Genomic DNA, 24,627 nt, shown 5'->3' with positions numbered 1-24,627 from the left:
TTTATACAGACAAGACAAAAGCACTTAAGGGAACAACACATGATAAAGTATAGATTTAGAAGACTTGCACAGAAGAGCCTTGAATTGTGATTTGGGGCTGTCAGCGGTTTCATTTGAAAAGCAACTCGAAAGGAACTTGACAGGGATCATGTTTTTTTCTTCCCACCATGCCTAATTGTGCGGCCATGCTGAGAACTCAATGCAGGGTTGACTCAGGTATTCATAGGCTGGCAAAATATCAAGGATCCCCTTCCAAAGAAGTGATTTTCCTGGGAGTGATTAGCTTTGATGTGGAGATGCAGCTCCAAACAGTTGAAGTGCAGTTGAGTCTAGCAAATGGTCTTTTGGGGATTCTTTAGTTCAAGATATGCTTTACACCCAGGAGTGACTGTAGGAGACAGAACACAGCGTCTAAGGCAGAGGGCTTACACTGCACATATAGGCAAAAATAGCAATACTTCCTAATGCTTTGCATGAGGAAACACATGTTTTTGAGGAATAGACAATACATTTGAGACAATATTGCTGATACTAAATGAGAGTAGTGATGACTGGGGAATATGTAGCACTTTGTGGCTAGTTTGAACCAGGAGGAAAAATGGGGCCAGATGTATATAGCTCATAAGGAACACATACTAAGAGGAATTATACATTAATATGTGTAGCCTGGTGAATGGGAGAAAAAGGCTGGATCAATACTGTTTAACTCATAGTACAATGAAATAGTTTTGTACTTTAGAACACGGTTGTTTCAAGGGCAGTAGTTGGGGGAGCACAACAGATTGTCAAAACCCAGCTTGCATCAGGAAACAAAAACATACATGCAAGTTATTCTGTTACTGTTGTTACTACTGTTATCTACTCATGTGATAGGTTATGGAGAGAAGAATCTGGACTCCTATTATTAAAATTTAACAATTTCCTTGGTTAAGTTTTAGGATAAGAGGGGGGGAAAAGCAAGCTTGTAGATGCTAGCTCCAAGTGGAAGATTTAGTTTTTGCAGGCCCACCATTTTTCAAGCTGCAATTCCACTAATATTGATATAGCTGTCTTTTTTCTTTTTACCAATATACATGAAAAGATAAAAAGTCAACCTCAAAAGAAGACTCTAGTTAGCGACACGGGTTATGTTTTCACAATTAGCGCAAACCGGAAGTGACCTTTTCAAGCTAGCATCAGATTTATAAGGTTACTTGATAAAACTCAGTCAGATGAGGGTTAGCTTAATATGTGAAGTCACTATTATTCATCCATACGCAACAGAAAAGTAGTGCATGTACATGTGCTTTAATGTTTGTATTACCTTTACATATGTTACATAGCAATATATGTAATATGTTTAAATAACTTGTGGCAACAATTAAATCACGGTAGTGCGCAACAGTGAAAATAACATTACAAACAAAAGAACATTCAAATTTCTGTTTGCTAAGGCTCCAGAATTCTACGTAACAGTCGGTCTTTCCTCACCTGCAGCTGTACAGCCTGCAATTAATGTAGTAGTTGCTTGACATCCATCTAGAGTGATCTTTCCCCCAAAAAATAACAGGCAGTATGTAGATTTGCGAGGGCACAAGTGACAGCAAAACTCAGATAAATCCTTTACAAATATCAGGTTTTGCAGACTCGGGTGCAATGTTTGGACGTCCCTTTGGAGATTTTCTTGGGTTGGGAGAACAAGAGAATTCCTAGCCAGATTGCTCTGTAGTTAATATCAGTTATTTCTAGACTTTGTTAGACAGCTGATGATGTAACAGTATTTCATCGGTGCATAATGTTCCAGTTTATGGAAATTGGAAAGCACTGCATGGTAATAACTCCCCTTGAACCTGTAATTCACAGCGTCACAACTCCAGGACGTCTACAGCAGTCTACAGCACCAGTAACTGAAAAAGCTGCAGGTGAAAAATCTGCACACTGTAGTGCAGCAAAGGAAGAGACAGAAAAAACATCCCCACAGCCCCCATCATCTACTCAGAGAGGCGACTCTCCCATCGTCCAAGAGCCTGAGGACCCCCAGCTCCACCACGATGATGACCTCTCTCCAAGGAGAACTAGTCTAGTGATAGTGGAGTCAACTGATGAGCAGACAGAAAAGCTTGGAAGAGGCTACGAAGAGGAATCTTTAGAAAAGGTAACTAACAACTTTGTCTCTATGTAACTGACACAAAAGAACAAGTCTTATGTCTCACTCATTCCTTAAGAGGAGATTATTTGTAATCCACCTAATTAATGCCCATCTGTAACTAAGTCTTTTCTCCTTTCCTCTGTGGTTATAAGGGCTAGCTAGCCGCCGTCATTTGTAGAGAGGTCTTCAAAGCTGAAGCAAAACTCATATCCCCCAGTCTAGACTGTAATTCCGGTTCTGCTGCCCTTATTTGTCCTTTGCTTTGTGACAGTTATGTCCCTGCATGTGAGAAAGAATTAGTGTAAATAACAGGTGCAGAAATAAAGCATGTACAAGTGAAAGCTGAAAAGCAGATGTAATGAAAGACAATGTATTAATGTTAAAAGCCTATGAAGAAAGGCAAGAGTGGCTCAGAGCAGCACAGAGAATGACATGAAAATTACTGTAAAGGTGGTGAGATGGAAAAGAGGCAGCAGGATGTACTGGAAGAAATTGCAGAATCCTAAGGATGTGCTTAGGAACTTTACTTCTAAGGAAGAAAAGAACTTGAGAATGGTGTTTATGTAGCATGCATGCAGTAAAGAGAAACAGAGACAGGAGATGGAAGAGAAGAAGAAAAACTACATGAGGTAGGTTATTGGTTGTGTAAGACAAAGGAACCTTATTGCAGTGTTTGGAGAGGGGAAGATGCTGAGGCAATGAAATCAACTATGTGGCTTTTAGTAGGGAATCCTAACTGCTTGGCAGATAAACGTTTAAGAATAAGCTTGCTTTGCCTGTTTAAGTGGAAGAAAAGGAGAAGGCATAATTGGGCAGGAAATTAGTTTCTTCAGCAAAGTGAGAGCCGAGAAGGCACAGTTCTACGTAAGCAGAAATAGTTCCCTGTTGTGACATTCACCTAGAAACGGGCTCTTCTTTCTTTGCTGTTTGTTACCAACTGTACCATCTCTAGAACAAAGAGTTTCAGGAGCTCTGCCCATGGGATCTCAGAACAAGGTTGAATATAAAACGTGTAGGGTAACTCAAGATGCTGAAGGATTAGCTACAATAGGACTCAGTACAGTGGCTGCTCAAAGTACAATGCCCTCAAGGATAACATACTACTTCTTCCCCCCAGATCTTTTGTTAAAGTAAAACAACAACCAGCACCACCAAAAAGAAGCACACAGACCTCCGCTTACTTTATTTTCCCCTTTATGCTTTTATACTGTTGATATTTCCCAACTAGTTCTTTTCAGCTTCTCTTTGCCTTCTGACCTCTATCATTTAAGTTTTTAATTCTTCTCTATGCAGGAGAGAGAAGAACTTCAACACTTGTTACTAATTTTTCTTGATCTTTCCAGTGCCAAGGCTATTGATACATTCCTCTAGTCCAAACTGTTCAGTCCTACTGTCTATATGCTGCACTATGTACTTCCTGGTACAGAGGATTAAAAGGCATTCATATGATTGTCTGCATGATTAATACAGAAACCATATGCAATGTGTATGAATTCTAGAGCTGGCATTAGAAATACCTTCTAGTCCACCTGCAACAATGTCATGCCACAAATGTCAGGATTCTCCCAGGCAAACTTAAGAGCACTAAGAGCATCCTATAGCATTAGTGCCACAAAGATTCATCCTCCTTTTTTCAATATGCTAACGAGCAGCTCATGTATAGTCAAGTGGCCAAAGCCTCCCGCCCCGCATCAGTGCTTCACAGATTAGAGTCAGGTAAAGGGCCAAAATCCTAAAAGCACAAATTTTCAGAAGTGAAGATGGCTTTACATAAGAACAAGACAGAACCTGTATCACTAGCAGTACTTACAACAGAGCGCTACTTCCATGCTTCCACCAGGAGTTAGCAGAGGAGTTAGGTGGGCTGGAGACCAGCTCGGATGAGGACGAGATGGTCACTACCAGGGTCATTCGTCGCCGGGTGATTATTCAGGTACCGAGTGTTGAACGATTGCATGAGCCTGCAGTGCCTAGGCACTCATAACACCTTTAGCATGCCGAGACAGCCGCCTATCGCACCTGAAGCTGGAGTGCTCCAGAACAATGCATGGGCATTGGATAAGCTGTTCCAATACCTTTTCTTGAAGGCAGGATTATAGTAATGCTGCTAACCTAGCTCTAAGTTCTGATAGATCTCTCTGTAGGAGAAGCCTTCTCAGCCCCATACACAACACAGTCAACTAACATATATTTGCCTGTCCGTTGTGGCACAGTTTTTCTTTGCATGCCTTTCTAAGTATTTATTTGCAGACTAAGAATTTTTCTAACATTTCTCTTCCCCCCCCCCTTCTTCCCCCCTGCCCCCCCCCCCCACCTTTAACCGATTAACCAATTTTAAAATTGCTTATTTAAAGTTACCTACATGAAGGCCTCGCTTCATAAAACTGTGTTCTTTGTCGTACAGGCTGATAGCATGCCTGAAATGCCACCAGAAACAGTCACAGAAGAGCAATATACAGATGAACATGGCCACATAGTGGTGAAGAAGGTATTGTCAGTTATGCCCCTTGCCACCTTCTTACTGTCCTATAAAAGAAAGGATAAACACATCTGCATACATGCTAGGTTTTCTTTTGGGAAGGGGCATGTTTAAGAGTATAGGATGGAAGGAACCAGAATTTCTGTTCATGAGAGATTCCAAAGTTGGAAAAGTTATTTTGATTCACAAGATCAGTCTGTGTTACAGTTTGTAACTTAACATGACATATTTTGTTAATTTTCCCACTTAAAGCCAATGAAAACTCTGCATAGATCCACATTTCTGAGAAAATAATAATAAAAAACCCACCACCACAAAAAACCCCAACCAAAAAAACATACAACCACAATTTTATCTAAGATCGTGTTTGCTTTTAGTAATGAAACTAATGGAGGGGTGAGTCTGCAAGAGTCACCTAAATCCACACTTCAGATCTTCATATTCAAACCGTGCTTCTAAAAGTGAATTCTGCACAGCACAGAAGTAGAAGAAGAACGTCTGTGCTCCTTGCTTTATCTGACAGCTCAGGGCTTAGAGAATTGGTCTAGGACTTGGCTGAATTCTGCTGGTGGCCAACTCCATCTTGTGTCTCCCAAGATGACAGGACTGCCCCTCAGCTGGATAGCATGTCTGTGGAAGCTGGTTGAATTCATATTGATATAAACAACCCCAGCCAAATATTCCTGGGCACACTGTGCAAGAGTAAGCATGACTGTATTCTTCTGGGTAGGTCCATGCCTAGGAGGGTACTACCCCCCCACCTCTGTGACTTAAGTATAGGTGACCCAACCTGACTGAGCATCACAGCAAACATGCTTTTGGACAAGATGGGAGGTAACGGGTTAATGTTACCTTGCCAAAAGAGGCTGGGGAGGTAATATGAAAATGCAGAGCTCCAGGTCATCCACAGAAGGATTGCGTACCCATCCTCCTGAGAAACTGATCTCATCGTGGGCCCTGTAATTCTCTTCTGCCCCTCTTTGGCTTGCCAATGCCTAGAAAGCTTAAGAATCAGATTAGTCTCTTTAAGTGGGTTAATTCTAGCTCACTAGTTCAGCAGTATCATCAGTGTTACAATGTGATGTCCAAGTCCCTCTGGGAATCGAGTTCTAAACATCTGATAGCCAAGCTGCTAACCTCTTAAATTTCAGAAACCTTTTCAAAAATGCCAGACTGAGATTTTTTTTCTCGCAGTTGTAAAGTATGTTTTCTCTCTAAAATACTATACCTCTTTTTCTAATAGTAACTACTGGTTTAGAGAGTCATTCCAGTATCTATATTGTGCCCACTTGTTGAGTAAGTTTATGGAAGCTTTGCTGTGTGGTAACCTAAGTAGGGTGAATGCTTCAACTTGCAGCTTTACTACAAGGTTCTTGTGACTAGATGGTTCAGTCTTTAACACATATATGTAGGTTTTGCTGTGTTGGAAAAAAAGCCCTTTGAGTAGAAAATGCTATCTAGAGAACAAAAAGGAACATATTTTTGTTAATTCTTTGTGGGACAAAGCTCTATTTCATTTCTTCAGGTAACTAGAAAGATCATCCGGCGATACGTTTCTCCAGATGGCACAGAAAAAGAGGAAGTCGTAATGCAAGGAACACCACAAAAACCTGTCACTGTCGAAGAAGGAGATGGCTATTCCAAAGTTGTGAAGCGGGTTGTGCTGAAGAGCGACAGCGAGCAGTCAGAGGTCAGATCTCTTTCCTTGCGATGGTACAAAGCAGCAGTACACCAACAGTGTATTTTGTAATGATGACTTACTCATGCCAACAACATTCGGGTTCAAATGATACTTTGAATAAAGTTTTCTTGCAGATGGAAAGGCCTCAGAACAAAGATGGGGAAAAGGCAGGGCGTGGGGAGGTGGGTAGTGAAAGAGGGCAGTTTTCTCTGAAACAAAGGCAGGATACAGAATCTGTGATTTATGAGAAGTACCAAAGTCATAAAGAAAACAGCTTTGTACTAAGATGACATATAGATAAATGGAAAATCCATATTTGTTGTTATACCTCTTAGTGTAATGAGAGAATTCATGAATGATGTAATGAAATTATCTGAAGTTCTCTAGGTTTCTACAACTAAGCCCTTCTAAATTCATACAGTTATATTAGGGTTAACTTACATTAGGGTGTGTTCTTTGCTTTGAAAAGGCTAAAAAAAGAGAAAAGTATTACTTTAATGTAAACTGTTTGTAGAGCCAAGTCATTAAAATTAGAATGTAAGTGCTTCTCGGTTTATCTTTTCCTATGTTAGTTCACCACGTAGCTCTACAGACATCTGTATCAGCAAAATTAAGGCGGTGACAGAGGGCCAGAAGCTAGTAATAGTGCTTGCTTTCAGCAGTACTCCAGCTGAAAGCAACATGTAACACTAGAAATGGTAAGAAGGTAACTGCCAATCTCTCCTGCCAGAATTAATTCTTTGTGAGTAAGGTAACAAGAAAACAAAGTAATGTTTGGGGGTTTTTTTAGGTAGCTGACCATACCAGAGCTACTTTTTATCGTACTGAACCCATGGGCATTAAATTTGTATTTTGCCAAATAAAATCATGTTTGTCACTTTCCCATGGTTTTACAATATTCTGGTGCGTTGCTCCTGTAAGAGTTCCTTGTTTTTTCAAGTGTGACTTCTCTCTCAGAATAACATCTTAAAATTAATATGCAGTCTGATACCACTGACTCATACTACCTGTGCAAGTACAGCAGGGATTCACAGCAAGAGGTCTACTCCTTACATGGTGTAACTCGTGGCCTGGGCAGTAAGCCTGTGGTGTGGGGAGCAAAGCGCGATCTCTGCTACCCTCAGGCCAGCTCCGGTTCCAGAGGCAGTGTTCACCCCGCCAGCATAAAGCTTCTCAGCAGAACGTATTATCCAGGGCTGCGTCTGAAGCGACATGTATCTTACAATGTCTCCTTCCAGAGCTGTAAAGCTGGTAATAAAATGTTCATGCACTTTTCAGAACATGAGATGCTTCTTATATTCTTGTTCTCTATGGCAACGATTAAGAAAGAATGAGTAACTACAAGCTTTGTTAGTATCCCGTATGTAATTGATATCCAGTGTACCTCTGCTTTCTAACCTCACAGGTGACCCTCTCTGAACCCGCTGTTTTGCCTAGTGCCTCCAACTTCCAGTCTGAACCAGTGGAGGGCCGGAAGGTCAGCAAAGTCATAAAGACCACTGTAGTGCAAGGGGAGAGAACGGAGAAACACCTGGGGGATGCCAGCCTAGCTACTGATCTTCCATCAGCCAAAGAGGACTTTGAAGAGGTAAAAACGCCTTTTCCGTACAAATACTAAATGAGTGTCACAACATACCTGGGGACAAATTCTGCTCTATTGAAAGCGTTGGGGGAAGTGTCATACCCAGCTGCTGAGTATAAACCTCTGTTGCTATACTGGGCCATGTTATAGGAGTTTTTGTCTACGAAGTGTGCGCGTGTGGGGAAGCTAACATTACAGAATTAGGTATAAAACATTAAGATTCTGAAAAAACACCACCAACCAACCCAACCCTGGAGGCTTTAAGTAAAGTTGTGTGAAATCATGGGTGTGGTTACTGTTCAAGAAGAAGTTTGTTTATATGTTACCCACATGGAGCTCATTTTAGAAACCGATACCGTTAAGTCTGCTCTCTGGCTAAGGTGATGTATTTGTCCTTGAAATAAACAGCTGCCAAGCTGATTAGCACCTTTCTGTTTTTATGCTTTTTCTGATCAGTTTAGACATTTCAGTAATAGAAAAGTGATACTGTATCAATACAGCTTTTTTCTACAAGGAACTGATAGCACTTCACTCTTAATCCATTTTATTGTCCCTTGGAATAACACATGTAAAACACATCTTAAAGATTTGCGTGGATAAAAGTAGTGTGTCATTAGCTGCAACAAAGGTACTTGGTTGGGGTTTTTAATCTGACAAAATATCATATAAAAATAGATGCAACAGTATCAGGCATGGTCTGGATATTTCCTGCCATGCCATGCTGTCGCAGCTTGCAGGAAGAGAAGAGGTGCTAAGCTGTTCGGTGGCAAGGGCAGGGCTGTGGCCCAGCAGCCAGAGCCCTCTCTCCTGGCGGTAAAAAAACAAGCAGCAAAAATTCATGCAGAGACATGCACAGGAATGGCTTGGGGAAATAACACTTTTCCCAGCTTGCAGCTTCTAGTTTAGTAGATCATGAAGCCTGGGGAAGATACCACACAAAAACCCACATCCAGCCAAAAGGAAAATGAAAATGCTGCCTTTTAGTTCTCGTGTTTTCTATGAAGTATTAGTAACAGCAGATAGTCTCTGGAAAAGCTTGCCAGGCTCCACTCTCTGCTTGTTCCCACCTCTGTACAGTGGAGGCTCAGGAGTATCACCCATCACGTGTATGTACAACCGTTCCTGTACTCTCACCCTGAGAACAGGCAGCTCAAGGTGGCAGTGGGGACAGCTGTGAAAGAAAAAGTATTTTCTGTGCCAGGAGAAAGGTCGCTGTAGCAGGCTGTCATAAATAGAAAGCATGAGTTCTCCAAGTGTGGTACTGTGAAACCTTGACCTGGGCTACCTTCAGAGTTGAAAAGAAAGCCCCAAGACATGCTTCAGTACAATTGTTAGTCAAATGAAACTACCCTACACAAGAAACTGTATCCAATATGTGTATTTGAGCAATATTTGAAAGGATGCAAAAGGACAGGCAGCTGTTTCTCTTTTTTGGCTATTCATCATTTTCTCAGCATTCAACTTCATTAATATAGAGCACTAAGGAATGAAGAGCAAATACCTTCTGTTCTAGGTTTTTGTTTTAATTTGAAGTTTATGTTTTAATTTGAGGCTTTGAGCTACACAGGTAACCAAATGAAAGTCCAGCTCCCTGCTTTAGTAGAGAAAGAAATCATGAAAGATGACGGATCCATTATTAAAAGGTTTGGTGTGGCACGTCACTGACCTGTTACTACAAAAGGATTAACAAGCCCATAATAAATGAGTGGATTTAAGCAAGTGGCTGAAGTGAAACCACTGGCAGCATCTATAACTTTATTTGCAAGAGTACTAAATATGACTACTAACATTCTGTTACAGGAAGGGAAATAACGCACTGGAAAAAGTCTACATGTGCTTGAAAAGCCTCAGTGAATAGGGCAGGGGTGTGGTGGGTTCACTCCAGTGCCAGGCAGCTGCTCCCTAACCCTCCTGGAACGGGGGAGAGAATAAGAACTGCAAAAGGGTGACAACTCATGGGTCAAACAAAGAGTTTAGCGAGGGAAGGAGAAAGGGAAGAACAACCAAACAAGCGATGCAAAGGCAGTCACTCACCACCTCCCACAAGCAGAATTACACCCAGCCAGTCGCTGAGCAATCATCACCTTGGAAGACATAATCCCCCACCCCGCTTCTTCCTCTGCTCCCCGTCAGTATTGCTGAGCGGGATTCCCTATAGCACGGAATATCTCCTTGGTCAGTTGGGGCCAGCTGGCCTGGCTGCCTGCCTTCACAGCCTCCTGCCCACCCCCAGCCTACTCACTGAGGGGACCAGGGAGAAATAAAGAGAAAGTGCAGATGCTGCATAAGCACCATTGAGCCGCAGCCGCAGCACTGGCCAGTTACCTACCTTGTTCCGGGCACAGCTGGAAAACAGTGCCCAGGCTGCTGTGAAGTGAACTGCACCCTGGCCAGACCCAGCACAAAGGGGTATGGCTGCCTGGCTGACTTCATAGGAGGCGACACGGCGTGGTTCACAGTTAACAACAATAATCAAGGTTACTTCAAAAGTATTTTTTTCATACCAGTTGCCCCTGCAATCATTTGCTAATTTTAACATTATCAGAATAGACAAGAGGATACATGGGGATAGACAGATATATGCATGTGACAGTTCAGCCTTTCGAAGAATGAGGCAGGGCAGATACTAGGAAAATATTTGGCAGGGGAAAAAAAGCGCTACTGTAGTACAGCAAGTGTAGTCATTCCTACCACACAAAACTTGAGCCGAGGCTGCTAGAGGCTAGGTGTCTTTTAGAACCCTTGTCTTCCAGAATCGATCGTGGCCATTGGGGTGGTAAGGCCAACGTTAGCCTTTGAAAAAACATCCTGACCAAAGTCTGTAATTGTAATGAGCTGTAGGACACCTCCTGGTTTCCAAGCCAGCGGGATGGTGTCACCAGGACACACTGGGAGCCAGAAGACCCACTGCATCTGCTTTTGGACGAAGGGCACGTTCTTATCCAAGCGCTCCATCTAACGGAGGGAACTTTGGGCTTCTGGGTACAGCTAAGTGAGAGACACCCAGCTGCCCTATGACAACTACTTTTATTTGCCATAGATCTGGAAGGGACTTGGTGACGTTTAAGGTTCTGACTAGTAAAGCAAGATGGTTCCAAATGAGGCAAGAGAGTAATAAATAGAATAGTTTAGGACACTAGCTCACCACAAATGTAGTTTTACTGACTGTCAGAAGTAAGATTTGTTCAGAAGTAAGCATTCGAGAAAGTAATCGGCTTCAATTACTGTTGTACAGGACAACTCTGTGTGTTGACGTTAAATACAGCAAATAGAAGGTCTCATATGAATTTCAATGTATGTCGCATGTCTGTGTGTTACAGCATGGTTTTGCTGGGCATCTCAAACTGTGTGCTTCACCAGCGCGTAGAGATTAATTGCTATTAGCTTACATTATGAAAGCTCATTAAAGCGGTGCCACGTGTTGTATTCAGAATGCCTAACAAATATCTGACCTCGGTAGCTGGTCTGACTGCCAGCTACAGCTCTTCTCATGTTACTTTAAATGAAAAAGCCATAAAACTGCAGCTGAAAAAGAGCGTTTTTTTAAAACCTTCGGGAACCACGGGCTTTTAAAGACAGTTTTCTCATTTATTTTGTTTTAGGACAACACTAAGTAAAGCCAGCACACAGAAGAGGACTGTGATGAAGGATCGGTATGGAAAACACGTTCACATAGAAGAGCTGGAAGACACACCAGAAGCGCTACCACAGGATGATCTCCAACATGACCTCCAGCAGCTTCTCAGACACTTCTGCAAAGAGGACTGGAAACAGGAGGCGAAGTGAGAAGCTGCCACCCCTCAACACCACCGCATAACCATCCATCCCGTACGCAGCCTTCATCTTCTCTAGCTGTAGACATTCTTACCTACATAATCACCAGAAGACATTGCCACTTCTACTTGTGCAGATGCAGTGAATTCATTTATTTCCCCCACCCCACCACCATATTTGATTTTGGGTTTTTGTTATTTTTTACCCTGTAAGCTAATTTGTGACCAAAGATAGCATCCTTCATTCAGGATGATTTATCCACCGAATCGTCGTCTTTGTGCCGTACCGGGAATTTTTCAGCATCGCCACTTCTCACTGTTCCTTTGCTTCTGCACTAGCTTCACAAATTTGCATTTGTCAAGCCGACTTCATCTACAGGCCTCTTCAAGTGACTATGTACATGCACCACAAAAAAGGGAGTTAACGCGTAAACTGTATATAGCAAGAGTATGTGGACTTACAAGACTGCAGAAAACACACTGCCTGTGACTACAATTAGCGTCATGGATTACAAGGTCTATTGACACTGCTGAACAGCGATTAATAAAACAATGTTAACACAATCGACTGCAAACACAGACTGACCAAGGAGGAAGCACTGCAGATCTACTGCATCCATAAGCCTTCCAGTTTAGGGATCTATTATAGTTAAAGGCTCTAAGAGTCAGGCTAAAAACCTGGAAATTCAGCTGTTCTCGCAAAGTAACAGCTGACTGTGGCCATTAATACTTCTAAGACCTTCGGACAGCCACTTAAAGATTTCCAGCAAAAGAAAAGGAAAAGAAAAAAGAAAAAGAATACCCAATTAGGTAACCAACTTGCTAGCAGCTATATCCATGGCACATTTGCATACGGTATTAAAATCTTTTAGATCTGGACATGTGGCAGGGTGTATTAAACAATTATAACTACAGTAGTTTCCTGTTTTCATCACTGCTTAGCAAACCACACTGTCTTATTGGTGGTACTTCCTGCTGGCCACTGCACTGTAGATAACTATGGGAGAAAGACTTATCCACTATACAAGGAGAATAATTAAATCACCGTGTTTTATCGAGATTGCCTCTTATCTGATACATGCATGTGGCATTTGAAGGTCAAAACCAAACCCTCCTATAATCATGTCAGCTTGTTAGCCCTCTTAGCACTGAGCGAGCAGTTTTTATCTTCCAATCAAGTGTTTTTTAAAGAGAAAGTGCTCACAATCCTTGAAAGCCAGTTTCTGTTCATATTTTGTTATCTATCTCTATATATAATATATATATATTTCTAAAAAAAACCCTCTGAAAACCACGATAGCATGTCTGCACTTTTATTTTCAAAAAAGGGAACGTAGAGATCTGACATTTTAGGTGTTCTATACCTTAATAGTTAATGGAGGGAGCTCCATAGTGTTTTAGCATATATAATACACACACTAACAAAATGTTTTTGAACAGCTATTTGATTTTTTTGATAGTATACTCAAACCCAGAGTAAAACAAATCCTCTCCTCTAGGAGTAATACTTTTCCCAAGCTTATCTGGCCTTCTAAAATTATTAGGTTGGTTGTTCTTTTTTAGTGACTCACTCAGTGCTCAGAGCAAGGGCACTTCCTCATTAAGGTAATGATGCCAAAAGCATGAAACATCTGGGGAGTTCTGGCTTTCCTGCAGGCAAAACAACCCAAGGTGTCACGCTAACACTTTTTTGGCAGGCCGGAAAACAAAAAAAAATAAATAATCCCCAACAATGAGTGTTTTGGCAGCCAAACCGAACGAGACCCATGATGAAACATTTCATAACGCATCATGGCTTTCTTATTGTCAGAGACAGCACAGGATGATCTTCAAGGATGGGGCTCTAAAGAAATGCATTTCTGTTGTGTTATTTGCGGTGCAGATGATGTTCTGTGTAACAACATAATGGTTATTCACCTCTTATTTTGATTTTTTGCTGTGTTATCAAAGAACTTGAATACTGTGAGAAGAAGTGACTTTTAAGTTGACGAATCAGCATCTTGTTCCCATGGTGATAACACTAATTGAATATATCTATGAGGGCATGTATTAGTTAAAAAATAAAAAAAAATACAACACTAACAATACATAGCTGCAATGTGTACAATGGCTGATTTAACTAAATAAAAATGTACAAGTGTTAAATGTAGAAACAACGGCTCGCTCTCATTTACTGGCAGCGCAGCACAAAACGGAACAGCGCTCTTCGGGAGCCCCAGCTGAACTACCATAGTTACAGTTCCTCTGTAGGCAGCTCCCAAAGGGATGGGCGTGTGTGTCTCTTCTTACGATTTTTGGTTTTAATTGTGCCATTCAGTGCTGATTGGGACGTGTCGGTCTGTTGTAAGTGAGTGACAAAGGTGGTTTTCTTTAATCACTGCTAATAGTTTTTCACAGGGTACCCAGCTGCGTTCCCTAGTTGTTATAGCAGGCCTGGAACTGCGGAGTTGTCCTTCAAGAGTGGCTCAGACTGTCCCAGCCCATTACTTTTTCAGCACCCACTACTCGTTAAGTGCCCATATTTCTCAAGCAGCAGAAGGATAGGGAAGAACAACAAAGGGTGAATATCTGTCACATCTTACATCCCTGTAACACACATAAAACACTGGGAAGAGTCAGTTTTGTTGCCAACTGAAAATGTTTCAGTATAAGTCCATTACTGCAGGCAATGCTCTGGCTAATGTAACCGCTCACAGTACCCCCAGTCTCTGCCTGACCCCCACCTTCCCAGTCATTCCAGTAAGTCCTTCTACACGGGAAAGAAACCATCACCAAAGCCTGGGACCCAGAGAGGTGCTGTCGCAGCAGGCTGGGACACGGAGCCTGCTGGTCAGGCCTGCCTGCCCTCCCAGAAACTCAGACACTCTCTCCAAAATGACAACCTGACACACAACTCAGAGTGGACACATTTATTTTAAACTAAATAGCCCCCAAACCCACAGAGACTGACTCGGTACATACATGACCAATGACTGCTGCAGGTACAACGCATACAGCCTGTAATTTCAGGCCTTCCACAGTGACCACTTTCAAAGAACAACAAATTTGCCTAAGAAACGGAATACAGACTGTTTCAGCCACACCATCACCCTCAAACCTTCCCCACCACTTCCCAGCTCTGAACCCTGCAATTGCTGCAAGCTGTCAGCTCTTGAAATGCCCGATAAAGACGACACCTATTGTTGCAATTCCTGCCAGCAAGGCATCGACACCAGAAACAGAAGCTGTATCGGCACCCTTGGCCATCCTCTTCCAGCCCCTGTACGACGCTGGTTTGCCTTCCAAGGCCTAACCCCCTTCTCAGTACCAACTGCGGCAGCGGGCACAGGCCACCTCCACTTTGCCTGCCCTGTCTGCCCCCTCCCCGACCAGCAAGCCAGCAATTAACACCACCCAGCAGGCTGCCAGAAGTTGCTTTACTCAGGGCCGTACGGGAAAAGGGAGTCAGGCAAGCGATTTTGGAACACATTTCTGACGCGCTGCAAGGATACGAGCAATATCACTGCTCTGCTTGCACGCCATGGGGCTATTAAGACCCAAGGCTGTACCCAGAACTGAATCTTCTCTAGTTGTTAAGAAAAGCTGCCAAACGAGCAAGAACATGCAGCCACACGATGACCACCCAGCAGAGAACCCACTCACACACATCCCGGAACCCTGTACCTGTTTACCCCACAAAAGCTAACAGTGTTTCCAGGTCAGCAAGTGCCTAATGAGGGCACCAGCTTTTTGACTGCAGTGACCGACTCCCTTTTCAGCTCTGTCAAGTCAACATCCTTCTTGCTCAGCCTTAAGGCTGCTTTTTTGATTAATCTGTCACCAGCTTTCCTCTATATATTGAATCAGTCCCTAAGCGATCATTGCATGAGCCCAAACATTGCTGCTGCAGAGCTCAAGGCTGGAACAAAGCACACCTGTCCACTTACTTCCCGGGAATTACAGGCTATGCATCTAAAACCAGCATGCCATTTCAATACGCACAGTTGAAGAGACTGAACCACCAGCATCTACTACCAGCTGGAGTGCCTCAGAACACACGGCGTGCTCAAAACCCGCCGGATTTGCGGTGCAACACCATGGCTTTCACCGAACTAATACTGCTATAATAGTAAATACAGACCTCACAGAGCAGGCAGGTGGAAGAACGGTATGTTTGGTTATGCGATGCTCAACTGGTGTACCGCTGAAGGGTTAGGATCCAACAAAGACTCTCCCCTACAGCAAAATAAAACCCCAAAAAGGATTTTAAAAGAGCAAAGAAACAAATAGAAATACGCCATTCTGATTGCCTAGCTTGTGTCTGTGCTTTGCTCTTCATGTTTTTGACAGGTGACTGCCCACCAGTATTCCCTCTTCCTCTTTCTGCAGTTTCAGCTTCATGTTCTCATGCCAGCATGACTTCATAGCAGGAGCTGACACAGTAACAGGATTAAATAGAACAGAAGGCTGGCACAAGGCTCTGGCACTGCTAAAGATCAAGCATTCCTCAAAAGCATGCTAGAGCTTCTCTTTGCATCTCTCAGAAATGAGAGGCTGGCCAGTTGGTTGGAAGGTAGGAGACAATGCCCAGAATCACCCCACAAGCCACCACATCACCCTCTTGTTTCCAAACCCAGAAATAGGCAACTGAGCCACAAACAAATCCTTCCACTTGGCTTTGTTACTGCAGGAAGGACCTTAATCCCCCATCACACATGGCAGTGGGATTTCAGGTGCTGAAGATGCCTCTCCAGCATTCCGCCTCTGCTGTGTGATAACACACAACCCTTCCTCTAGGTGAGCAACCAGCCCGCTCTGGTCTGCGGCCATTTGGTACAGGCAGAAAGGAGGAGGGAAGATGAGCAGGGCTGGCCAGGCAGCATTACTCTGGGCCACGCTGTCACAGCTGTGTGTGACACAATGAACAGAACATTATAGCAAAATGCTGCCTCACATTACAGACTATGCTAAAACTATCCTGGTCCCATGAGAGGACAACAGCAGTTGACAGAAAGCAGGTAAGAGCAACAGAGACACCTCAGGGCTGTGCAACAGCCTGCGATCAGATCAGGAATAGCAGATTCACAGCATCACTTAGGTTGGGAAAGACCTTTAAGATCACTGTGTCCAACCGCTAACCCAGCACTGCTGAGCCCACCACTAAACCATGTGCCCAAGTGCTGCATTACACATTTTTTAAACACCCCCAGGGATGGTGACTCCACCACCTCCCTGGGCAGCCTGTTCCAATGCTTGACAACTCTTTCCATGAAGAATTTTTTCCTAATAATCAAACTAAATCTCTAAATGTGAATGATGCTTCACATCCGTGAATGCAGGTCCAAACCAGCATCTCCCTCTCTCAATACAGAGCAGATTCCAGGTGTATCATCATCTTCAGTTGCTTCTTTCACATAACTGAGGTACCACTTGTCCAGTAAAGCTCCATTGATCTGAGGCAGCACCTGGCTCCCGGCCCGCGTTTCAGACTGACAAAGAAACATCACTGGACAGCCAAGGGACCAGTTTGGTCTTGGCTCCAGACAAGACAATGAGCACAAGGGTGAAGACTTTTCCCCTCCCAGTTTTCAGCAATCAAAAAAGAACGTGTCGGAATTGTATCACTGGCATTAACAGAATTTTTGGAGACAACATGGGCCAAGTGTTATTGTGGAGATAAGCGACTGACACAGGAAGGGAGGAGAAAACATGGAAGCGATAACCTAAGTAATGAAGAAAAGAGGAACTGGCATGTGAGGGAGGGACGTCCCACTGCAGTACTTCCATGGGCGAGTCCTTTTCTCATCTGTTGTATCCAAACAGCATATTCCTCTGACAGCCATATAAGAGACAGACTATTTGTTTTCCGGGTATATTTTCGAACGGTACAGAAAGCCCCTCTAGCTTTAGACACCACAGTTATTTGTTGACAAGGCAGTAAAATAAGTCATGAAATCATCCATAAATCGGTAAAACCATTCACACCAGGTGTACATAAAGACACAAGCTGCACTAAGTCCTCCCTACATCCCTACAGGATGCTATCTTACCTCTCCAAGTTGGAGAACATCAAGGTGAAGGAAATGAAATACAGACAAATACATGAATCCAAGATAGTTAAGGGATTGTTCTTTGAAATGATGCAAATAAGGGAACTCAGTCCCAGCCTTTTTGGCATTCACCAGCAGTCTATGTTTTGCAATAAAAATAATAATAAAAAAAAATCTGTGCTAATCAGCATATATAATAACACAAACAACAAACACAAAACCCCCAACGCTTCTCCCCCCCATCAAACCGAACACGGAGGAGCCTGCCTTGCCCCAGCCGTGCCCCAATAGGCTGTAGCCCCCGCAGCAGCAGGCTCTGCTCTCCTCCAGCCATCTCAACATGATTTCCAAAGGGTTAAGAGATACCAGCCTCACCTCTGCAGGCTGCCTACACACTTGTCTGTCTCTTTTATTACGAGCAGAGAAAGTTACTATTACTATATTACTACCTCCAGTGCTAAATGCAAAAATGTGGGCAATTAAATTGCCATGTGTAACAGCTGGCTGGACCCGTCTGGGGCCAGGTGGAATTCACCTCCACTGAGTTCTTGCTCAGCAGTAGCTGGCATCACACACCACTTTTATTAAATAGCCACTAGAGAGCAGCAAATCATCAGCGTTTAACAGAAAAAACACAAAACTCCCACGGATTTTTAACGTTGAATACTCCAGGATTGGCAAGAAACTTCCCATCCCTTATCCCAAACTTTAGAACTTAAATATGTGTGTATTCTATTTACATACATACACACGCACGCAGAGTTCTCCCCTGCAATACAGCAAAGGTAAAAGTCAGGAAAACAAGGCTTCAATAAGGATATCAGCATACTTTGGGAATATTTACATCTCCAAATATTTACATTTATTTGCTTGAACAGCGTTTACATCCTTTCATTGCTTACTTTCCGTGGGTACTGAAGCAGATGGCTCATTGTCTGCACCCAGAGCACGCACATTTCACTGGGGAGTATTAAAGCAAGTTTTGTACTTGCATGTGCAACTAGCCTCATTGCTCACACAGTGCTAAGAGCAACAGGACACAAACACGCTGTGCAGCCAGTGCTTCTAGACAGATCGGAGCAAACATCTAGTTTTTTGGTGTTTCCCCCCCTCCCCTTTCTTTTTTAAAAAAAAAACCAAATACTTTCTTTTGGATCTGTAAAGCACAAAATTTCTCCAATTTAATTCGCTTATAGCCAGGAAAATATTTTTTTCTGGTTAACCAAGATCATTTAAAAGAAAGAAAGGGGAGGTCAAACATATTTGCCCTACTATTTTCACCTTAGATGACTAAGCCCAGCGAGGATTTTAGAGATAAGAGACATGGCTGTACCCCACTCGGGGGCTTAGCCCAAGCCCACTGAATCCAACCCTGCACTTCTATACTTCAGAAGGCTTTTTTATCAGGCCAAATTTGCTGCAGCTAGTAAAATGCTCAACAGTTCAGCCACATTGTGAAATGGAAGTTACAGTCGCTTTCTATACACCTCTGTGCTCAAAGGCTTCCAGTGGTTCTGAAGTTGAAATATCTGACAATTTTATCAAAACGGATACCCAGATCCAGCATAATCCTGTGACCTTTTTATTGCTACATTTGACATGTCCGTATCTCCCTCTGAGCGCGCAGATTTGCTTTCATCAAAGCTCATCTCCCTGCCCCATTCCCAACAGCACAACAGCTCCCGCAGGCACGGGGGAAAGCCGGCTCACGTTCCCATTACATCAGGCAGGCTTGGGGAAAGCAAGGTACACAGCAAAGCATGCAGGGAGCGAGCAATAAATGAGGGACTTAAAAACATATTTCAGAGTTGAAATACATTACTGTAGGCTTAAGAACAGATACTCTTCATGTCAGCTTTTAGAATAACCTATCTGCTATGCAAGTGCTGCAACAGCATCAGCTGTTGAACTTGCACGTAGGGGTATATGCAGTACTCATATTATGCACAGTTGTGATGTTTCAGGCTTCAACTCACTCAGAAAGTTTCCTTTTTCCCTCAGACACCTCTGCCGTACATAGATCATCAGATCGTAAGTACCATGAGATTATCCAATAACTTTAGCAAGTACTTGTAGGTTTTTTGAGGTTGGTTTGCTAGAACAAGAACAGAGCAAGCTAGTTACCATGTTTTGTTCAGTGGGTATTTAAGAACTCTCTTTATCACACCAGCCATTTGAAAATACAGCTGGGAAAGGGAAGGGATACAACAGTTTCCCCCTTCTCCTCCCCCATTCCTTCTCACAGGTGAAAAGCATGTGCCTGTACTTGATGATGATGCTGGTAGAAAAGCCCAATTAAAGTTCCAGAAAAGCTAAACTACACCTGGGCACGGTAGAGTGCTTCTCTTTAAGATGAACCTACTGCAGAAATGCTCATTAAACTCAGAGAGCATTTTGCATTGCCCACCTGAATTCTAGAAGTATCTATTAGAAAAGTATTTGTCCACAAGCAATTTTCATGGGGAAAATCAAAGTGCAAATCAACCACCTCTCCTCTGACAACCACAGACACAGAGTGAGGCTTTCCCCACCCCTACCCCCTAACTCCAAAATTAAAGCTTAGCACCCAGTTTTGACAAATACTATTTTTCATCTTTTATTTTTCCCTGTCAATCTATGCATCACTGATCAAAGTCACATTCTGCTGAGTGGCAACGCTGACATTAGACGGACATAATTCAAACTACAACACACTTTTGTGGCTAACTTTCCATACACAGGGAGAAGTGTGACTTCCACAGCATTTAAACAGTGGATATTGTGCAATACGGTTCATCTGTTTGATACACATGAACAGACTTAAATAGGGTCTAAGCCCGCAATCATTATCAGAGACACACATTCTGCATGATCCTGGAGGGAAACATTTGGCCTCCCTCCCCCAAAGACCTGACCCCAGATGCTGAACAGCAGCCCTCGATTTCCCCACCAGGACAGAGATACCAGAGCACCTCTCAGGTTTTACTTCGGGCTTCAGTAACTTACTTTCACAAACATAGAAGCATGTGAGTCTTCGGCAGAGCTCTGTAAGGCAGGTTTTACCAACTCCACTTTGCCAGCATGATTTCTGGATTGCTTTCAAAAACTAAGGCCAAATTCTTCCCACAATAATAAAGAAAGAGGAGAGCAGACTTCACGTCACCAGTTTGACTTCATCCCATTATCCAGCAGCGCTCTAAACCAGCACTTCAAGAATATTTGCACAAAAAATTATTTGTTCAAAGAATTAAATATGGACAAGTACATCTCAATCACATCTCCACCAAAGAAAGATAAAGGCATTCTGAGACGGTTTTGCTGTTACTGATGAAGCTAAACCACTGTGGTTCCATCTCTCCATGGTGGCACCAAAATAACAGCAACTGACATCCCACAGCACAGTGCCTGTTGCCAGTAGAGAAGTGTGTTAAGTGAACGTCACATAATTAGTACACAATCTGCGATTCATTTTAATGCAGTTAGTAAATTATTTCAGCATTTATCAATCCATGAAAAATTTGTGAGAAAAGAAGTTGATCTAGTCCATTATTTTCCATAAAGAGCACGCCAAGGTTTGTCCAAGAGTCTGATGACATATGAAGAAAGACTTTCACGCTCTTGCTCCCCATGTAGGCTGACCAGGATGGAGAGGAGCATGTGTACCACATGTGAATAATCAACAGCAGACAGAGCATTTACATAACTGTTTTGAGCTGGTGAACACTTACTCCAACCAGTACCTCATAAGAATCACAGAACCTAACTATTTATTTTGTTTTGTTAAGGCATGGGCAATTCTGAAGATTCTGAAAAACTCAGGCATTACAGTCCTGGCACATACCCAGTAGAAATCACAATAATAATAATAATAGGAATTACATTTATAAACAGTATTTTCATAAAGTAGGAATAAGAACAGCAGCACATTTGTCATGAAAGGGCACCTAACTCTATAAGCCTTTGAAAATAAACCGCTCTCATACTGCAGCTTGTATACACTTGAAGGTTTTCAAAAAATGAAACACATCATTTAAACAAAGCTTTGTGTACGCCAGTTGAATATCAAGTACAGATGTCGGCTAGCACAGGAGGAAGCTTGCCTGGCAAACACATGCTCCATTTTCTATGTTTAAAAGACACTTTTAAAATGAAAGCCTCTTACTTGCAGCACAAGAGTTAGAAAAAAACAAACCACCCTTGCTGGTCTAAAACTTTCAGATTGTTTTCTTTACTGTGTAAGATTTAAGATTCCTGCCCCATGAGGGCACACACAGCCTTTTATCTAAGTTTTTACAACAAAGAGCCTCTGCAGCAGGACCAAGCCACTTAGCAAGAACAGCAAAATAGCAACTCTTAACAACCACCCACAGATCTTCACCTACATCTGGCAGCCTCCTTGCCGCTCAGATAGCGCACACCACCTACAGAAAATACGCTATTTTCCAGTCATAGGCTACAGCATCTCTGCCATGCACAGCAAGGCCCCTCCAGCCACTACTCACCAGTTGCAAACAGCTCACAGGAGAATCCACCCACTCCTCCATGTTGAAGGTCAAAACACATCTACTCCTATCATGAATTCCTGAATATTTCCTTTCTGATCACTGCAAATCTTCCCTCTAATAGCAGCACTAAGATGATCTCTAACTTTTCGGCAAAAAGCCCAGCTTCAATTGCACTCAGAGCCAGTTGTGAGGCTGTTACCCCAATGGGGAACAGCTGGCGTTTACGAGGCAGTTACTCCAACGGGGAACAGCTGGCACCTTGCTCGCACCTGACTCCTCCAGGTGCAGGCCAGCACCAAAACCCAGGGCTGGTGGGACGGGGCTGGGAGACCCCCCTCTTGTTGAAGATGTCCCTCCTCACTGCAGAGGGGTAGGCTAAATCACCTTTAAAGGTCCCTTCCAACCCAATCCGTTCTAGGAAAGCTTAGCATGAGGTGCAGTTACACTTGCTCTTTGAAGTGGTAAAGGAAAATAATAATAATGCAAAACCCCCCACCAACTGCACATACTTATATGAAGATACTGCAGCTAGTGAAGCCTGAAAACATAGCTGAGTACGCGCTGGGGACGGATGTATAGATTAGAAAGTGCCATAGCCTTTACTTCTTGAATGGCGCTATATTCTTTATGAGTAATTTCCAACTGGTGCTGCAGGACATATTTACTCCATATTTCTGTTTGGCTTTCAAAAGCCTTGGGTCATTCACTCCAAACTTTAGCAAGTTAACCCATCTCAGACCGAAGGTTTGTGTCCCTGCTGCTCCATGTGGACAGCCGTGAGTGCCATGCCACAAGAGATGTGCCAGCAGAAAAGCCAGTGAGGCTCAGCTAGGCACTGCGCCACTTCACAGGTGTGCTCTCTGTTATGGTTTCGGGCAAATCACCGGGCTGGTGCCTTGCTCCTGCCATGAGGTCACGCCAACCAAACAGAACCTGGAAAAACCGGGCATGAGAAACTGCTGGGTGAGGCAGATAAGCAAGGGAGGAGCTGACAAAAGTTACAGAGGGGGATGCGAGGGATGCCTGCCCTTCACAGGGGCTTAAGGGAATTAGGCCCTCACAGGTAACTGCAGGGGCGTTTGGGGGACCTCACAGAAAGCAGACGCTTGTAGGTAACTGTAGAGGAATGGAGGCATGGGTTGATCAGCATTGATAACATGCAGCTGTGGCCTGGCCTCAGAGGCAGTGGGTTGATGGACATGGACAATGTGCAGCTGTAGCTCCTTCCTGCTAAGTGGTTAAATAGCCCCGAGGAGTGTAGGAGGGGCAGTGTGGTCTGACTTCTGGAGGAAGAAGAAACAGCACAGACAGTAGAATCTGACCCATGGTAAAAGCCTTGTTGCAGCCTGCTAGTTTGATTGTGCTGCAACAATTGGTACCCTGTGTGAGGCTGACTGAGTTAGACTCCGACTACAACAGGTAACCATATCATAATGCCCTCTTATTAATATTATTATTAAATAAACCACCAATTATTATACCATAATAATAACATTATTATTATTCCCTCTAGATAACTGTATCAGCCATACCAGGTGTGGGTATAGATTTAGTAAAGCTGGGATGATCCAGGAAAAAAGCAATCATGAGCAGGTTATTTATTTAGGAGGGGACTGAGGCAAAGTGAGGTACAGGGATGGCAGAAAGAAGGGTCAAGAAATGGAAAAAGGGGGTAACGCAGTCATAAAAATGGGACTTGCGCTTGATCACAGCAGGCAGAGGAGACCAATGAACCAAGCACCGTGCTGCTGACCCTGTCAAGAGTCGAACCTGCTTCTGCAGCCAGGAGGACCAGAGGAGACAGGGAAGGCAGGCAGGATGCTTTCCCTGCCCAAAATAGCAACATGCAGATGGATCGCATTATCATGTGTTAGTGTCCATTCCTGGCCAGATGGCAAGTGCCCACCACTTCCCACTGTGCTCACCCTTCCAACAGTGCATCTCATTGGGCTTGTCAAATTCAGTGGTATTCAGTTTATTTTCCACAAAAGCACTGGCATTTAACACAGCTGCACACGCTACAACCTGTGCAACAGTCCTAGGTGGGGTTTTTTGAGTTTGGGTTGGTTTGTTTCTTTCTTTGTGTTTGTTTATAGTAACTAAACCCAACCACACTGCAATAACAACTGTACCGAGGTTAAATGCCAAGTTGTGTTTTCAGGCACAGCAAGTTCCTATGTTTGCTTAAAAGAAAGTTTGGTTAGTTTAGCATGCCTGCAGACCACCTCCCCTCTATGTGAAGGGGAGCACTGTACCTTAGCCATGCATTGTGATGCTGCCTCTCCGTTTACCCCATCACCCACAGCATGTTATCAAAACCTGTTTGATAATCAGAAATGGTTTTAGAAAACTGTCAAGTACCTGAGATGACAAAGCCCAGCTTCCTGCAGCTCGGCTTCTTCTCAGGTACTTGACAGTTTCCCAAAACCTTTTCTGATTATCAGGAAGGTTTGGAGTGCCTCCTTAGCTGC

At 43.3% G+C, this 24,627-nt stretch overlaps 2 protein-coding genes across 40 annotated transcripts in view; one reads left to right on the top strand and one right to left on the bottom strand.

Moving 5' to 3' along the window:
- ANK2 (ankyrin 2) overlaps nucleotides 1-13,792 on the top strand; it is a 382,481-nt gene extending 368,689 nt beyond the window's left edge. For 23 of the 39 annotated variants that reach the window (XM_055796029.1, XM_055796032.1, XM_055796031.1 and 20 more), the window contains 6 exons: nucleotides 1,843-2,134; nucleotides 3,969-4,061; nucleotides 4,533-4,616; nucleotides 6,133-6,297; nucleotides 7,694-7,876; nucleotides 11,473-13,792. In XM_055796029.1, coding sequence (XP_055652004.1) covers nucleotides 1,843-2,134; nucleotides 3,969-4,061; nucleotides 4,533-4,616; nucleotides 6,133-6,297; nucleotides 7,694-7,876; nucleotides 11,473-11,487 — 832 coding nt within the window. In that variant the 3' untranslated portion in view covers nucleotides 11,488-13,792. Of the gene's footprint in view, nucleotides 1-1,842; nucleotides 2,135-3,968; nucleotides 4,062-4,532; nucleotides 4,617-6,132; nucleotides 6,298-7,693; nucleotides 7,877-9,421; nucleotides 9,514-11,472 lie in introns of all 39 variants that reach the window. The other 16 variants (XM_055796059.1, XM_055796054.1, XM_055796047.1 and 13 more) reach the window with 2 other exon arrangements.
- Nucleotides 1-24,627, bottom strand: part of CAMK2D (calcium/calmodulin dependent protein kinase II delta) — a 209,037-nt gene that overhangs the window by 13,598 nt on the left and 170,812 nt on the right. The window lies entirely within an intron of this gene.

Source organism: Falco peregrinus, chromosome 2 (genome assembly GCF_023634155.1).
Source record: "Falco peregrinus isolate bFalPer1 chromosome 2, bFalPer1.pri, whole genome shotgun sequence".
Lineage (NCBI taxonomy): Eukaryota > Metazoa > Chordata > Aves > Falconiformes > Falconidae > Falco > Falco peregrinus.
Note: the sequence above shows the minus strand (reverse complement) of the source record. Positions and strands in the feature narration are given on the sequence as shown.